We start from the raw sequence: 19496 nt of genomic DNA, 5'->3' as shown, positions 1-19496 counted from the left end.
TCTCAACCCTAGACTATATACCAAAAGAGCGTCAAGTGGAATGTTTCATTAACATTATATATGTATACTACAGTATACATAGAAGGTTCATTTTTCTCGTTATAAATGGTTTTGTTTTATTTTTATTTTAATCGTTGAATGGGGCGATTTAATCATGAATGGGTTTTCATTTTTTGGTTTGCAGTGAACTGTGCTGATTACAAAAATTTCAATGTACTGTTCAGTATATCGTTCAATTATCATGCAGATTTTTACTGTAAGTTTCTTTTTCAGGATTTTTTAAAAACTAGCTGTGTGCTAGGTTACAAGCTTAGATGTCGCCGGCCTGGGCCCATACTTTCAAAAAAAGTTAAGAGATCGTAAGTTCATCAGCCAATCATTGACGGCATTTCAAGCAAAATCCATCAATCATAGACAAGAAACTGGTCTGCGTGCGAAATTCTACTCGATGTCGAGGTACCGACCGCGACAGTGTGGCTGTGCTCGCAGTTTCGTCGTAAATTTAGCCTTGGTTATCTTATAATTCTCCTCTTTACTTGGAAACTGCAAAAAAATGTTCATCTCAGCCCTAGAATATACACCGAAAGAGCGACCAAAGGAATGTATAATTTTTTTATATATATATAAATATATTTATAGAATGTTCATTTTTCTCGTTATAAATGGTTTGTTTTATTTTTATTCTAATCGCTGAAAAGGGCGATTTTATCATGAATAAGCTTAATCACTGTAAGTTTCTTTTCCAGGATTATTTTAAAGCTAGCATGAAATGCTCCTGAAAATGGCAACTTTTGAAGTTGCCAACTCCCAGAATAATATTTTGCGTGAATGTTGTTCTTAAAAAAAATATTGGGACGTTAATTTCTTTTATTGCAACAATGCAGTGCAAGGCGAAAGAAAAATTGTTCTTAGTTAGTTGAGCACTTTTTACCAACAGTGCTTGAAAATTATGCTTAATTGAATTGATTTGTTTATGCAGCATCGTGGCTGAATTTGTTTTAACCCACAACGTTCAGTATGCCAGAGAGTGTGAGTAGCAAAGCTCGTCCTTATGAGTAACATACAAGTAGAAAACGGTGAGCATGTCACTATAGACTACGCGGATGATGCTGGTGGAAGAGTGGATGATGTACGTAAACAGAACTATTGTATTTCATCGACAACCATTTGCTTGGCGAAGCAGGACGGTGCTGGAAGCCATGTTGAAAATTGGGAACGAAGTGAAAGTGAAGCAGAATCTTTGGGCGACTTCAAAAGTCGCTTCGAGAGATATCGGCGAATTTTTGATACCTGTGAAGGTTCTCTGAACGAGCAGAAGCAGCGTGACCTTCAGCAAAGGACTAACGAAGTTGTTGTCAAAGAGTCACCTAAGTTTAGCAGAGCAAAGAGTAACGGAGTTTTTGCCGAAGAGTCACCTAAGTTGGCCAGAACAAAGAGTAACGGAGTTTTTGACAAAGTGTCACCTAAGTTGGCCAGAACAAAGAGTAACGGAGTTGTTGTCAAAGAGTCACCTAAGTTGGCCAGAGCAAAGAGTAACGGAGTTTTTGCCGAAGTTTCACCTAAGTTGAGCAGAGTAAAAAATAACGGAGATGTTGACAAAGTGTCACCTAAGTTGAGCAGAGCAAAAAGTAACGGAGTTGTTGACAAAGAGTCACCTAACTTGAGCAAAGAGAACGGGGTGACAAGTTCTTTCAATATTGTCTCTATTGAGTTGGAACCTTCCAAAACAACGATCACTTCCCGTCTTTTGGTTACACCGACGATTGATGTAAATGATGAACTACCATCTATGAGCTTCATTGACAGTAAATTCAACTCAAACCTTGGAAAAGATTCAATAGCTTCTTCAAGCACGTCGCCGATAGTTAGCAGGTCGAATTTTTCATCACAGATGCCATCGACTTCAATTATAAAGGATTCATCTTGCTCGTCCGAGAATTCCGGCATCACAACCGTCAACATACAAGCAGAACGCTATAAAGAAAATATTTTCCATATAAATTCGGCGGTAGAGAATAATCTTTCTTCGCCATCGAAGGTTCGTCAATGTCTGAAACTAGCGTCAGCAACCGCTTCCAGTCAATCAAACATTGAGGATCTAAAACCCCCAGCTACTCCTCTAATAACTAAATTAAAAAATAAGCAAAATTTTGTATCTAAAAAGTCTTCTAAGGAAATACAATCCGAAAAACTTGAAGGCAAAAGTGAAGAACTCTGTTCATTATCAACTGACCTGAAGTCTCGTAATTTTTCACAAACACAAAATGGGTCTAACACGAATCAAAATGGCTGCATTGCCATTAAGGAAACTTTATCGAGAGAAAGTGAGCAAAACAGAATAGTCGATGATGAAGAAAGTTCCGATGAAGCCGGCTGTACAATATTTCAATCAAAATCACACATCAAACATTGTACGACAAATGAAACTTCTGAGCTCAACATCATCCTGAATTCAGGCAGCTTCACTTCCGGTTATTTTACCCTGGAAGAATCGAGAAGCCAAAATACAACTCGCGATTCAGATGAAATAGATCATTGTGTAAATATCATTGATAATGAATTCTCTAAACTTCGCAAGACCGCTAAATTTGAGAATTATCGAAGCCCGCGTGGCCGACGATCGAAAAGAGGATCGCTTGCATCTAAACCTCTACCATCCTTGTCAGATGCATCTCAAGTTGTTACTGTCAACGTTGCTCAGGCGAATGCCACTCACAGTCACTACCAAGTTTTGAATTCTCTAAACTTCGCAAGACCGCTAAATTTGAGAATTATCGAAGCCCGCGTGGTCGACGATCTAAAAGAGGATCGCTTGCATCTAAACCTCTACCATCCTTGTCAGGTGCATCTCAAGTTGTTACTGTCAACGTTGCTCAGGCGAATGCCACTCACAGTCACTACCAAGTTCATTCCCGGAATTCCACAAGATACGTGGACGAAAAAACTCTATCTTCTTCGGGGAACCTAAAATTAAGCCCAAGGATAAGCTCTTTGATAACAAATACGAGCGGCGATGGCCGTCGCTCAGCTGATGGCGTCAGTAGATCTAGTCACCTTCACTCCAGAGGAACACTTCCCTGTGTTCTTGAAGAACCTTCAACTTTATCCTCTTTGTTCCTAGACCAGAGTACTAGTACTCAATCGGAGGATACGAACCAATGTCAACTGGATAACGCAGAACCAAAGTATCAGAACCAAAAGTCTTCAGCAACAAACTATCCCCGAAAGCTTCATTTCCGGCCTTCGAAATGCGCGTCTTCGGGCGACGTTGACTCGGCTCCTTTAGTAAAAATTAGCGCCCTGGGGCACCTTCACGAAGAAAGTCCCGGATGTTGCATGTTATCAGCGTGCCCTCCACTAGTCTACTCAAGCCCTTTAGACGGCCCTAACTGCTGCAGTTGGAACCGTCCTAGAGACAAATTAAATCTCGATGCAGTCGCCGATATGGACTCGAGTGTTACAGAGCTTGGCATCATCACGCGGTCATGTTCTTGTTCTGACCACAACACCCGAGCTCTCACTCCGCCGCCCATACTCGCCTATCCTTCAGGTAAAATCTTTTGTCTCCCGTACGACTTTTATGGTTAGATTCAACTCGGGTTTTTTGCTTACTGGCCCGTGTTAAGCTTAAAGGCTTAGGAATTTTTCTAGTTACTCTTTATTACCTCCCTTTTTATTTGAATGGGGTCGTTGTGCTACAGCTTGGGCTGTTTAGGTCTTGAAGATTGTATTAAATTTTAATAGTCAATTTTGTAGGATATTTTATGTCTGCCTTTCAGGCTCCTGAAAATTATTCTTAAACGTGATGTGATAGTAGAGAACTAGAATGCTATGCAAAAGTATAACAAGATTTTCAAGTGCACCGGTGGCTCTGAAGAATTCTTGAAGAGCGATGTCTTAGCCGATGAATATATTTGTTAGCATTCATGTAATTTTGCGTTGCCATTCATCATGTAATTTTAAGCTTCGGACAAAAATAAATATATATAACATTTTCTCAACTGTTTGCATCTTTTTCTTTAAAAATATCATGAAAAAAAACCTGGAGAAGAATTAACTCCAGGCTTTGCGTCATTCATTGCTTTGCACAAAGATAATGTTTCAGGCTTTATCCTGCCGATAAAAGCTTTTTCGCCAATATTTGCCAAGCTTAATTCCGTTTGTCGGCTTATAAACTCACTCCGGTCTAGAATAGGTTACGCGTTTTAGTTTTTATTCATTCTAGTCCAGCATGAATGCGGTGCCCCGAGGCTACAGGCATTCTACGCTAAATTACACAGCGCTGCGTAGCCCAATTCATTGTTTCAGCACTTGCGTATGATCATAGTTTCGTACGCTCTCATCACTTCACTCTAATATATTGATCTTTGGTAACAAGATTATATATTTACTCGCATTAAGTAACCACTATTTGATTCTTTCATGAACATAAATGAATTTTTTAAACCTATTATTGTTTCATATACGCATCAAAATGAAATGGTATTTTAAGACGTTGTTACAATCGCCGAAAAATTATATTTTGATCCGATATGTTCCATTCTCAAACCACGTCATGGTTTGCCACACATCATACATCTACACAAGGCAACGTCATGTATTACCACACATCATACAGCTACGCAACCCCACGTCATGTATTACCACACATCATACAGCAACACAAGGCCACGTCATGTATAAACACACATCACACAGCAACATAAGGCCACGTCATGTATTACCACACATCACACAGCAACACAAGGCCACGTCATGTATTACCACACATCACACAGCTACACAACCCCACGTGATGTATTACCACCACACATCACACAANCAGACCTCAGACCTTGCTCTTCTCTATGATTTAATACCTCAGACCTCAGACCTTGCTCTTCTCTATGATTTAATACCTCAGACCTCAGACCTTGCTCTTCTCTATGATTTAATGCCTCAGACCTCAGACCTTGCTCTTCTTTAAGATTTAATACCTCAGACCTTACTCTTTTCTATGATTTAATACCTTATCTTCTCTGGCCTTGCTCTTATATATGATTTAATACCGTTTTCTTTGACCTTGTTCTTCCCAATTCCTTCCTTATTTTCTCATGCTCCTTCTATTTATTTTACTTTCCCGCGACTTCCCAATACTCGAAAAAAGAATTTTACTAATCTTGTACGTAGTACATTTGCCATCAAGTACTCCGGTGTTAAGAAATTTTGTTCTCTGTTGCTCAGTTTAATTTTTTATTAACTTTAACATAGTCATAGTTTCATGCAAACTAAGAAATATACACGACGCTATTGTTAAGTTTTTACATCATTTCTCACACCTTTGCTGGTTGCACAAGAAGTGCCCAAGCTAATTGAAATTTCCGATAAATTTTTTTTCCGTGATAATTTGTTATCTTCCACGTTGTTTGGGGACGAAAAATATTTCAATTTTTTGGCTTTTTATTATTCTAAATTTTTTCCGATACAATTTTTTCCGTGATAATTTGTTGGCTTCCACGTTGTTTGGGGACGAAAAATATTGAAATTTTTTGGCTTTTCATCATTCTAAATTTTTTCCGATACNGTAGATAGAACTACCACATCTTCTACCAGATGTTGGCAGGGCTGACACAGGAAGAGAGAGGTGGGTAGACAGGTAGATAGAACTACCACATCTTCTACCAGATGTTGGCTGGGTTGACGCTGGAGGAGTGAATAGTTTGGTCATAATTAAGATAATTTGAAATATTCCAAAACATATTTGTTTTACTTATAACTCGTTCATACCAGTGCAATCATTTCTTTAAATTTTTTAAATCCTTATTTACTTTTCTTTCGTCATGTATGTTGATATGTTTTATTTCATGACCATGTAGATAAAATGTGACGAACTATCCTCGGATATTCAGATTACTAGTCGCGTCACCTCAAAATTTCGGAATTTCCTCTCGCCACTCCTACAAATGAACGGAAAATAAGACACTTCTTTATTGGTTTAGTAAGCAAGGCTTGAGCTGGAAAGGATTTTGAAAAACCGATGACAAGCTAGAGTTAATTTATTAAATGTAAAGTACTAATTACTAAAGTGACGAATGGGAACGGATAACTGCCGAGAAATAAGAAACCAAAAAATTAACAAACTGACTACTCGGAAACAAATACTTGCAAGAAGGAGTTGGGACAAATGTAATGATTAAAGAGAGCAGAAATATGTAATATAGTAAGCTGAAAATTTCCTACTACTTGCCGGCAGACCGCTAAGCATGCATTAGACCGCTAAGATCAAGCATGATCAGGGGCCACACTTTCAAAACTCGCAACGTAAGTACATACGCTCTATTTTCTTGTCTATGATTGGTGGATTTTGCTTGAAAGGCCGTCAATGATTGGCTGATGAACTTACGATCTCTTAACTTTTTTTGAAAGTATAGGCCCAGCTCATAAGGCTTGGTGTGGTGGACGATTGTCTTAGAACACAAACTGCCATTGCTAGTCTAACGGAAATATATAAATCACTAAGACTGCGTGTTACGACCCCGTGTAAAATGCTTGTCAGGGCGAGGAAACGAGCTATTGTTACCGAGGCTGTGTAGGAGGCACCGTTACTTTGCTTTCCTCGAGCAATTCACTCATGAGAAGTTAAAGTATTTTTGAAGACAAAAAATTCATATACAATTTTCTTATAGTTTCAAACGGCCGATAACAGAGCTTGTTTTTCATCATAGTTTGAGATCTCATATTTTAGTGTCAAATTTTGATAAAATTTTTCATTCATATATGTGCCGGATGAAATGTGTTAAATTTAATAGGTCATTCAATTGTTCATCCGATCTATTTTAAAAAGTAATACTCATATTTTAAGAATGAAATTAATTTCTATTCCTAGCTTCAAACTTAGAGAAATGATAGGACTTTGTACAAAAAGCGATTCATCTTTTGGCCTATAGTGGGTCATATACCGACACATTTCGGACTATTAAAAGGCGTACCAGTGCTACGTAGTGATAATGTATCATTATTTGAAAAGTATCATCCAGTAATTTAATGAGTGTATTACATGACCACGAAACCCATCTGAAAAAATCCATCGAAAACGAACAACGAGAAGTGATATTACAATTAAATTTCGTTATTTCTACTGAACCAAACTTGGGTTTTATTAATTCAAGATTCTATTAATTCAAGGTGAAGTGATGAATTCACTATACAGAACACTGAACACTGAAAGTTATCCCAGAATTAAACTGTTCTTAATTGCATAATTTCCATGGACCTCTCGTATTTTCTTGTATTGACGTTTAAATGATACTTTCTAATCGTCCTTCAGACTTCTGCTTATTCTGATTCTCTATCACAAAAATGCAAAGAACGGCTACCAGTTATTGCAGCAATTACGCATATACTAAATCTTAATGTAAATCTTAGTAATCTTAATGTAATCTTCTTAAAGTAAATCTTAATGTAATCTTTATAATAAATCTTAGTGGTGGTAAAGCCTATAGCTGTTGTTGTGCCCATAAATGGTGCCGTTTAATTTATAGTTCATAAGATGAAGGTTGTAATGGCCTTAAAATTTTCCATAATTTTTCAAAGGTGCCCATAAGTGGCGTCTTTAGTTCCCTAGATAAAGGTTGTAGAGGATTTAAATCTTCCATTATTTTTGTCATGACCATAAATGGTGCCGTTAGTACCCTAGATAATTTTAAAAATACTTCTGAAGTTTGCTCCTTAAATTAGCTCCTTAAGTTTGCCTCTTAAAGTTGCTCTTTAAAAATACTTCTGAAGTTTGCTCCTTATGTTTGCTCCTTAAGTTTGCTCCTTAAGTTATCTCCTTAAGTTTTCTTCTCACGGTTGGTCCTAAAAAGTTACTTTCTGTTCTACTGATCTTTGATCGCGCAACTGGTCGAATTAATTTCTATCTTCAATTTGAAATGTTTAAGTTTTGGTCACTTCAGCGACACAACTTTATTTCCTCATACTTCACAGCTCAGCCTTGCGTTTTGCTTGCTAAAATAAATGATACTGAATTTTTTATGCTGTGAAAAATTACGTTTACCAAAATCTAGCAAATATTGTCATTAGCAACCCCCAAGAAACGCTAATGATTCCCACAGACACACAAAATTGTTATTTAATTAACAATTATAATTACCTAATTTTTCTTTAAATTTGAAATAGCTTCGTGCCTTGTACGGTTTGTTGTATTATAACCGAAGGGGTATTATATACTAGCGGTAATTAGTTCCTCTTGAATGGCTAATATGTGAGCCATAACCTGTTATTTTTATACAAATAAGGTGATTAATTTATTAATCTGTTAATCGCTGGGTGTCACCTCAAGCGTTCAAAAATCCAGTTCACTACTGTATGCCTCGAACACTTGACTGTTCCTCAAACACTCTGCCTTGCCGCCGCGATCAAATAGTTAACTTCCAAAGCGTGTGAAGTCTTTGCCACATCCCTTACTTCACTGTTAGAAAAAACGGTGAAAAAACGGTCCCACTGGCATTCTAGTGGCCGGTCGCCCCTTGAAAATAAACTGTTTCGCCGTTTTTATAATATGTTTTACGGATTTCTAGTGTTAAATTAGAGTAAAAACGGCGACACGGTGTTCTTTTCACGTGCCGACCGGCCACTGAAACGCCGGTAATACCGTTAACGGTAATTTTTCTAACAGTGTTCATGTACACTTAATGAAGTAAATTGCCACTTCTTCCCTGAAATATTCTGTAAATATTACTCGTATAAATTACTGCTCACAAATTGAATACCATTTTAACAGAAATTGAATAAATATTTTAAATTTTGTCGACATCGATATTGTTTACTCCTAAGTACTTAAATGAAAATTAATTATTTGGTAATCTGCTGCCATCCCTAATTTTCCTTAATAAATTAAAGTCCTTAATTTTTTTGTAAATTTTCGGAGTCTGATCACGGAAACAATTGTTTGGAAATCTCCCAGCCTGGTTCCGCCTTAGTTTTAATTTGTCAATGTATTTTCTGAGATGGTTCATTTTAGTCAAATTTGTATGGAATCTATAAAGATTATGTTTCATCACAGAAATAAATAGTATATATCCAATCCAGGATGTTTGTGATGCTTATTATTGTTAGTAGTCATGTTTCTTATTGAATTTCTGACGTTCCCAGTTTTTATAGACACAATTTTTTTCCCGCAATGATATCTACTTCGAAGTCTTTATGCAATATGTGTTTTTCTTCAATTATTTAGATGTGCAACAAACTGTCCCTGCTCTGTCACAGTTCTTTCTGGCGTTCCCGGTTGTTAGAGACCCAATTTTATTCAAAATTGATACCTTTTTGAATTATTTATGCAATTAGTGTTTTTCTTCACTTATTTTGACGTGCAACAAACTGTCCCAGCTCCCTCCTATAGTTCTTGTTCCTCTGTGTCTCCTGCACTTAAGGCCCTCGCTTATCTCAAGCATTAGCGGCTCAGGTTACCCAAGGTTCAGGGGTCAACCGCTCCTTCTTTTAACCCCTCCACTCCACCCCTCACTCCCCTTTCATTCCTCCCGCTACCTGCTCCACTCTTCACTCCCCTTTCCTCGCTACCTGCTCCACTCCTTACTCCCTCACTCCACCAGGTTCCCACTCTACCTCTCCATTCCCTTTTTCTCCCATTCCTCAGCAATCCATAAAATCTCATATTACATTCCAGGGTGTGTCATGACGGTAAAATATAATAATTACCATTAGAAATGGTTTCATGACCACCTTTATACATGAAATTGTTTTTTGGATAAGTGAAAATAAGTTGATGAGTTCAGATAGAGATTTGACCTCTAAATTTTCCTAGGATCCTTGTCAACCAAAACTATAATTAGATGAACTCTGTAACAAGAAGTTCTACTTCGGTATACAACGTTCATCAAAAGGTATCTGTCTTATTTTCTTCGAATAGGTTTGATGTATTGCGGTTAATTCTTGTTTCGAGAAATTTTTCGTCTGTATTGTTGGGTGATTAATTTGTGCTCCAGCTTTAAAGGCAAGTTTGTGGTTTAAAGTTCATCATTAAAAACTTGGTCAACAATTTTCATTTGAAGAACAGCAATCTGTGGTATAAAATATTTTGTTTTCATTTTGAATGCACTGATTTATTTAACTTTCCAGACAATATGAAGTATAAAATATTTTATGTTTTAATTTTGAATGTACTGATTTATATAACTTTTCAGACAAATGTGGGGCCCACGCTGGTGTCCATTAACCCGTACACGGCGGTGGGCAATTCCCTCACCCTGGCGTCGACGAGGGGCGCCCCTCAGAAGCCCCACCTCCTGAGGGTTGTACACGAGGCTGTCCGGCAGCAGAGCGAGACCGGCTACCCTCAAGCTGTCATACTCTCAGGTACGTCAGGCAGCAGAGCGAGACCGGCTACCCGCAAGCTGTCATACTCTCAGGTACGTCAGGCAGCAGAGCGAGACCGGCTACTCTCAAGCTGTCATACTCTCAGGTACGTCAGGCAGCAGAGCGAGACCGGCTACCCGCAAGCTGTCATACTCTCAGGTACGTCCGGCAGCAGAGCGAGACCGGCTACCCTCAAGCTGTCATACTCTCAGGTACGTCAGGCAGCAGAGTGAGACCGGCTACCCTCGGCCTCGCCAAGACTGACATCAACTCCGAGTCCAGCAGAATTGTGAGTTGTGTGAGCTTTGTGAGTAAATGTGAGTTGTTTGAGCTTTATGAGTCAGATGTGAGTTGTTGGAGCTTTATAAGTACTCACAGTAGTTTGAGCTTTATGAGTCAAATGTGAGTTGTGTGAGTAGTATGAGTTAAGTGTGAGTCCAGCAGAATTGTGAGTTATTTGAGTATTACGGGTCAAATGTGAGTCTAGCAGAATTGTGTGTTATTTGAGCTTTATGAGTAAAATGTGAGTTGTTGGAGCTTTATAAGTACTCACAGTAGTTTGAGCTTTATGAGTCAAGTGTGAGTCCATCAGAATTGTGAGTTGTTTGAGCTCTATGAGTCATATATGAGTTGTTTGAGTGTTATGAGTTAATTGTGAGTTGTTTGAGCTTTATGAGTCAAATGTGAGTTGTTTGAGCTTTATGAGTCATCAAATGTGAGTAGTTTGAGCTTTATGAGTCATCAAATGTGAGTTGTTTGAGCTTTATGAGTCTAGCTAATTAGTGTAGAGAACGGTAATCTGTCTTCCAGTCTTTACTTCATTTCAGTCTTTCTTGAACTGATTTTTTAACGAATTATACTAACTGATTTTTTATCATTGATTAACGAATCATTGACATTACCTAAAATTGAGAGACTCTTGATTTATGTCCATTTAGGTTTTCGTAACTTGCAGGTTTGTTGGAAGTTCTGTTTTGTAATTCAACTTGATTAGAAATTTGTATATATAATAAAAAGTTTTTTTTTCTCATTCTGTACCGGGAAATAATCATTATTCCTCAGCGAAATTTCATTTTCAATTTTTTTTAATTCTTCACTTGTGGCTACTTTGTCCATGCATTGAGAGCAAAAGGAATTATTTCTCAGTATTATTTGATTTTTCAGTAGGAAATGTTCCATTACGTATTCACTTGGTAACAAATTAATCATTAGGGCCCATACTTTCAAAACTGGCTAAGTGAACGTAAGTACTTACGCTCTATTTTCTTGGCTATGATTGGTGGATTTTGCTTGAAAGGCCGTCAATGATTGGCTGATGAACTTACGATCTCCTAACTTTTTTGAAAGTATAGGTCTAGGTCACCATTACGGAGTTTAATCACTCGACATTATTTTGGCCGCAATTGTACGGCCAGAATTTAATGAGCTGACTAAGATCGTAATAGCGAGTAACTTGGTTTAAAAGATCAATAAACTTTAACCTACTGTAATGTAATGTTAAAATCGTACTTTTAATCGTTTATTTTCAGGTTTCGAAAGATATAATTTTACTTATTTAAATATAATATATTATATTATATTTGTTATATATATTAAATTATAGTATAATAATATAATTCAATATAATATATTAATGTATATTTATATTATCATTAATTATAAATAATATTTGGTGACTGTTAATGATGATTAATGAAATGACATGGGGAATAATATCGAATTCGGGTTAATGGGAAACTGCGCTGAATTGATCAGCTGGTAAATTTACCAACGTTCGTAAAAAATGACTTACGTTAGTAACTACAGAAAACATTTGTACATTGTCGCTACTAGTACAAATAAACTGTACTTGTATTTAATATATTAAATAAACTATTCAAATAACTGTACTTGTATTTAATATATTAAAATAAAAGTAATAAAGTATTATATAAGATATCGCTGTTTTCAGGGCCATTTCATCGAGGTTCAGGTCACTGATGGCGCTCTCTACCGAACCAAAATCCACTGCTACTTCCTGGACCAAACGCGAGTGGTGCGTCCGCTACCACACGAGAAAAACTACCACATCTTCTACCAGATGTTGGCGGGGCTGACACAGGAAGAGAGAGGTGGGTAGACAGGTAGACTGAACTACCACATCTTCTACCAGATGCTGGCGCGACTGACACAGGAAGAGAGAATAGTTTGGTCATAATTAAGATAATTTCAAATATTTCAGAAATTTGTTTGTTTCACTTATAACTCGTTCATACCAGTGCAATCATTTCTTTAAATTTTTTAAATCCTTATTTACTTTTCTTTCGTCATGTATGTTGATATGTTTTATTTCATGACCATGTAGATCGAATGTGACGAACTATACTCGGATATTCAGATTACTAGACGCGTCACTTCGAAAGTTTTGAATTTTCTCTCGGCACGCTTAACAATGACGGGAAAATAAAACACTTCCATATTGCTTCAGTAAGAAATTCTTGGGCTGGACCGGATATTGAAACGCCAAGACAGGTTAAAGTTATGTAGTAAAGGTAAACTTCTAATTACTAAAGTGAAGAATCGGAACTGGTAATGGACGCGAAATAAGAAACAAAAAAAAAAAAATAACAAACCGATTACTCGGAAACAAGTAATAGTAAGAGAGCCGGGACAAATTTAACGCGTAAAGAGAGATGCAGACTCGAGTTTCGAGATAAAATGCGTAATCCTAAAAAATAGAAGACAAAGAATAAACACCTAAGCATGACGAATCAATTATATGTTCACCAATATCACGCTATTTCACAATGCGTTAGAACTTCAACAGTACCGCGCGTGACAAGTCACTCTGACCCTGGCCTTGAATGAAAATCCTTTAGGAGCCAGCAATGCCACGCTCATGTTAGAGCTGGTCATGCTTAATCTTAGCGGTCGAATGGCAAGTAGTAAAAAATTTTCAGCCTACTATATTACATATTTCAGCTCTCTTTATGCGTTAAATTTGTACCAGCTCCTTCTTGCTAGTATTTGTTTCCGAGTAATCAGTTTTTTAATTTTTTGTTTCTTATTTCTCGTCAGTTATCCGTTCCGTTTCATCACTTTAGTAATTAGAAGTTTACCTTTAATAAATTAGCTTCAACCTGTCGTTGGCGCTTCAAAATCCCGCCCAGCCCAAGAATTGCTTACTGTAGCAAAAGAGGAGCGGCTAATTTACGGTCATTGGTAGGCGTACTGAGAGGAAATTCCGAACTTTCGTGGTGACGCGACTAGTAATCTGAATTTCCGAGGATAGTTCGCCACAAATACCTTAAGACGTTTCCGGCACCACGGAGCATATTCATACATTAACTTCACACTCACCACACATTACCTATTCATACATTAACTACACATTCAGCACACATTACCTATTCATACTTTAACTACACACCAACCACACATTAACTACACATCCACCACACACCACTTATAGGCGCTTCACCACAGAGCCTATTCACACATTAACCACACACCCACCACACACTCACCACGCATTACCCACACACTCACCACACACCACCTGTTGACGTTGCACCACAGAGCCTATTCATACAATAACCACACACCCACCACACATTACCCACACCCTCACCACACACCATCTGTTGCACCACAGAGCGGCTGCAGCTGGAGGGCCACACGGTGCGGTCTCTGCGGTACCTCAGCGGCGGCGACACTCGCGTCAATGAAGCGCAGGACGCAGCCAGGTCAGACGCCGGCATCACATTATTTTATTTTGTTACATTTCCTTTTCTAAATTAATAAAATTTAATTGAATTTTATTTTTTAGCGCATTTTCTCACTTATGAAAAAATTTAATGACTTAGATATTAATAGATATTAATTATCTATTAATATATTACTCGTATTAATAGATATTAATTACTAAATAATATTTTTATAAATTATCTATACCTATTAATAGATATTAATTACTTAGACGGACGGTTATACAAAATTAGATTTTAGGTCTGACGGTAGCACCAGCGATCCATCTTCTAAACGCATAGACTATTATATTGACTATTATTATATTATTATTACATTTTGTATGTACGGATGATCATGTTTTAGTATTTCTCTTTAGTAAGTGGCGTGCTAAACGCGGCGGTATTTCCTTTTTTGAAAAGAAATGAAAAGGTTCATACCAGCCCTCGAAGACTGCGTATCGTGTTACATCATGCCACATCAAGCCACATCATGCCACGTCATGCCACATCATGCCACATCATGCCACATCATACCGCATCATGCCAAATCATGCCATATCATGCCACATCATACCACATCATGCCACATCATGCTATATCACGCCACATCACGCCATATTATGCCACATCATGCCACATTTTGCCACATAACGCCACTACATGTCACATCACGCCACATCATGCTATATCACGCCACATCACGCCATATTATGCCACATCATGCCACATTTTGCCACATAACGCCACTACATGTCACATCACGCCACATCATGCCACACATCACGCCACATCACGCCACACATCATGCCACACATCATGCCGCACATCATGCCACATCATTCCACACCATGCCACATCATGCCAAACAGAATGCCACACATCATGCCAAAAGAATGCCACACATCATGCCACGCATCATGCCACACATCATACCACATCATGCCACACATAACGCCACACCATGCCACGCATCATGGCACACATCATGCCACCTCGCTGCAATATAAGACTGGGCACTAGTGAACAACATGCAGTTCAACGGGACCAAGTTTGAGGTTCTGAGATACAGAGGAACCGGAAGAGCTGGAATATAGCACCGCTACCTGGCACCTGACAACTCGGAAATCGAAGAGAAGCGACTCGTTCGCGATCTAGGAGTGTTGATGAACAATCAGGTCAATTTTGGTGATCACATACCGGCAATAACCGCAAAAGGTAGACAACAGATGGGGTGGAACCTGTCTCTTATACACATCTAGATGTGTATAAGAGACAGAGGTGAGGCAGGGCGTCGAGGTGGACATGCAGGGAGGCAGCCACGAGCTCAAGGTGAGGCAGGGCGTCGAGGTGGACATGCAGGGAGGCAGCCACGAGCTCAAGGTGAGGCAGGGCGTCGAGGTGGACATGCAGGGAGGCAGCCACGAGCTCAAGGTGAGGCAGGCGTCGAGGTGGACATGCAGGGAGGCAGCCACGAGCTCAATTAAGGTGAGGCAGGGGGGTGCGGGTTGACTGTATAATTTATATAATATTCTTGATTTTTGCTACAGTTGAAGCATGTGCAATTTATTTTATATTTATTACTCAGACCCATAATGAATGTATTGAAAAAATAATAATGAAAATAATAATATATAACTATATATAGGTATATATATTAATAAAATACAGTGATGTTAGTTTTTTTAATTAGTTTTTATTGTTAATTGATATCAGTTTTTATTATTTATCGATATTAGTTTTTATTGTTTATCGATATTAGTTTTTATTGCTTATTGATATTAGTTTTTATTGTTAATTGATTTATTTATGTTACGCAACAGAGCGTGGCCAGTCTCCTAGGCGTGTCGTCAGGCGCGCTCTACCGCGGCCTGGTCACGCGCACGCATAACGCGCGTGGTCACCTCGTCAAGTCCATGTGTGATGCCAACATGGTGAGTGACATGCGTTATAGTATTATGATGATCATAATGATGATCATTATAATATGATCATAATGATGATCATTGTAATATGATCATTATGATGATCATAATGATGTGACGCCAACATGGTGAGTGACATGCGTATAGTATAGCATTATGATGACTATAATGATGATCATTATAATATGATCATAATGATTATCATAATAATCATATTAATGATTATCATTATGATTATCGTAATGATGATCATTATAATATGATCATTATGATTATCATAATGATTATTATAATAATCATTTTAATGATCGTCATTATGATCATATAATTATATGATCATTATGATTATCATAATGCTGATCAAAAAGCATTATGATGATCATCAAAAATGATCATGACGTGCACAAGAAATGATAGCGCGAGTTATGAATTTGAGTAAATGCGAGGTCTTCTCGGGAGAAAAATTCGTCTAGTACGTGTACATCGCTGTCTTTGGGCATACTTCTACATCATAAACTACTTTCATAACTGATTTATTGAGAAATTCATCTTTTATGGAGAAATTCATCTTCTATGAGAAATTATTATTGAGAAATAATTATTGAGAAATTCATCATCGGAACTGAGAAATTCATCTTTTTTTCTGTGAAGTGCAGGCAAACGTTTTTTGATGTGCCATGGAACTGATTTTTTTGCCAGTTGTTCTTGCAACAAGTCAATTTTCATTATTGTGGCATATATGGTAGTTATTTTACAATTTATTTCATTTAACGCACAATTTAACAGGCTAAACGTCTCTATCTCATTCAGATTATATTATCTCGTTATCTCTCGTATCATATTTAGTCATTCGTGTTCCTTATTGAAAATAAATTTTGTTCCATAAATATCAAAATAAACTTTACATCATCCTTCTAGAACAATTCCAATTGTTATGAATCGAATAGGTAGCCCATTTTAGAAAATAATCACCGAATAGCAAACACATTTTTCGTTTGAATTAATGTAAGGTAACAACTCACACAGCCATGAACGTTTGAATTAATGTAAGGTAACAACTCACACAGCCATGAACGTTTGAATTAATGAAAGGTAACAACACACACAGCCACGAACGTTTTAATTAATGTAAGGTAACAACACACACAGCCATGAACGTTTTAATTAATGTAAGGTAACAACTCACACAGCCATGAACGTTTTAATTAATGTAAGGTAACAACTCACACAGCCATGAACGTTTTAATTAATGTAAGGTAACAACACACACAGCCACGAACGTTTGAATTAATGTAAGGTAACAACACACACAGCCATGAACGTTTGAATTAATATAAGGTAACAACACACACAGCCATGAACGTTTGAATTAATATTAGGTGATAAGTCATGAAAATATTATGAATTTGTCAGAGTAACCTAACTCAGGACGCAGTAATAATCTGGTAACTGTAATAAAATAAATGTATGGTAACTGTAATAAATCTGGTAACTCTCATAAAATAAATATATCTGGTAATAAAAACTGTAATGAATTTGTCAGAGTAACCTGACTCTGGACGCTGTAATAATCTGGTAACTTTAATAAAATAAATATATGGTAACTGTAATAAATCTGGTAACTGTAATAAAATAAATATATCTGGTAATAAAAACTGTAATGAATTTGTCAGAGTAACCTGACTCGGGACGCGCTATTGCATTATTGTAAGGTGATAAGCCTTATTGGTATTGATAAGCCTTAAATATTATGAATTTGTCAGAGTAACCTGACTCGGGACGCGCTATTGCATTAATGTAAGGTGATAAGCCTTATTGGTATTGATAAGCCTAAAATATAATGAATTTGTCAGAGTAACCTAACACGGGACGCGCTATTGCATTAATGTAAGGTGATAAGCCTTATTGGTATTGATAAGCCTAAAATATTATGAATTTGTCAGAGTAACCTGACTCGGGACGCGCTATTGCATTAATGTAAGGTGATAAGCCTTATTGGCATTGATAAGCCTAAAATATTATGAATTTGTCAGAGTAACCTAACTCGGGACGCGCTATTGTATTACTGTAAGGTGATAAGCCTTATTGGTATTGATAAGCCTAAAATATTATGAATTTGTCAGAGTAACCTGACTCGGGACGCGCTATTGCATTAATGTAAGGTGATAAGCCTTATTGGTATTGATAAGCCTAAAATATAATGAATTTGTCAGAGTAACCTGACTCGGGACGCGCTGGCGAAGGCGCTGTACTGCCGCACCGTAGCCACCATCGTGCGCCGGGCCAACTCTCTCAAGAGACTCGGCTCTACCTCAGGCACCCTATCCTCCGACAGGTGCTTTGTTAGTTAACATATCCTGTACTTGTGTAATGAAAGTGTACACTTTTGCGATAAATAAATTGTTATGTTAGGTTATTTAGTAAATACCTGGATAAATAAATTGTTATGTTACCGGTAGGCTTGACTAAGTGTGTAATAAACATTTATTTTGTTGAACCAATGGTGAAATGAATACTAGATAAGTAATAGAGGGTTTCTTTTATAAATTAATGATAGAATGAATGAAAGTAGGCATTAAACTGGTAAGTTTTAATTAGTATTTAATGTAATAGCATTTATTGTTAAGTTAATTATTTTGTAAACTTTAGCATCTTAAAATAATGCTAAAATGAGTTCAAAATTAGTAATAAATGTTTATTTCAGTAACGAAAGCGTGCACCAGAATGGCGATGCGGCCTCTCACCACGCGTCCACTGTCGGCACCGGCGGGTCCAAGGCGTCCAAGAGCATGAGTGTCCTGAACAGCGCCGTGAAGCACGCCACCGACGGCTTCATCGGCATACTTGACATGTTCGGCTTCGAGGACCCGAAGGTTAGTGGGATGCCACCGACGGCTTCATCGGCATATTCGACGTGTTCTGATCAATAATTCTAATCAATTAATACTTCACATATTAATAATTTTTTAGTTTTTGTTAATCAACACTTCTTATGTCATTTGCCTTACCAACTTTGGAAAACAATTCATAATAAAAACTTGGCCCTCACTGAGTGTAATCAATTCTATGTCCCAAGTGGTAAACCTTTTGTCTACTTTCGGAGTATCTCGTTACCAGGCCGGTAGGTACCAAATGAAAATGAAACGAGTAAATTTTCCCTAGACTAAAAGTTGAATTCTTTTGAAAATGGTCTACATCAAGGAGCAGTAACTGAAAACCGCTTCACCACCAGCCTTCACACTTGGAGCACCTGTGCATCAACTTGTGTGCTGAGACCATGCAGCACTTCTACAACACGCACATCTTCAAGAGCTCCGTCGAGTCCTGCAGAGAAGAGGGCATAAGTTCCATCGTGGAGGTGGACTACGTCGACAACGTTCCTTGTATTGACCTCATCTCATCCCTGGTGAGCTTATCTCTTCTCACTTACCAGGGATAAAATATTGCTTTTTATGTCCGTAGTAACTGCACAATCCATCAAAATTAGAGTCAC

The 19496-nt window shown here is 37.6% G+C and overlaps 1 protein-coding gene across 1 annotated transcript in view; it reads left to right on the top strand.

The window, feature by feature from the left end:
• Window positions 1–1051: 1051 nt before the first annotated feature.
• Window positions 1052–19496, top strand: part of LOC108665425 (myosin-A) — a gene marked incomplete at its 3' end in the record, with an annotated part of 32095 nt that continues 13650 nt past the window's right edge. The window contains 10 exon segments of the mRNA XM_047881647.1: window positions 1052–2038; window positions 10182–10406; window positions 10526–10642; window positions 12305–12464; window positions 13988–14089; window positions 15358–15512; window positions 15902–16012; window positions 18217–18338; window positions 18708–18876; window positions 19236–19409. Coding sequence (XP_047737603.1) covers window positions 1052–2038; window positions 10182–10406; window positions 10526–10642; window positions 12305–12464; window positions 13988–14089; window positions 15358–15512; window positions 15902–16012; window positions 18217–18338; window positions 18708–18876; window positions 19236–19409 — 2322 coding nt within the window.

Source organism: Hyalella azteca, unplaced genomic scaffold (genome assembly GCF_000764305.2).
Source record: "Hyalella azteca isolate HAZT.00-mixed unplaced genomic scaffold, Hazt_2.0.2 contig8449, whole genome shotgun sequence".
Lineage (NCBI taxonomy): Eukaryota > Metazoa > Arthropoda > Malacostraca > Amphipoda > Hyalellidae > Hyalella > Hyalella azteca.
This window is presented reverse-complemented; position numbering and strand designations above follow the sequence as displayed.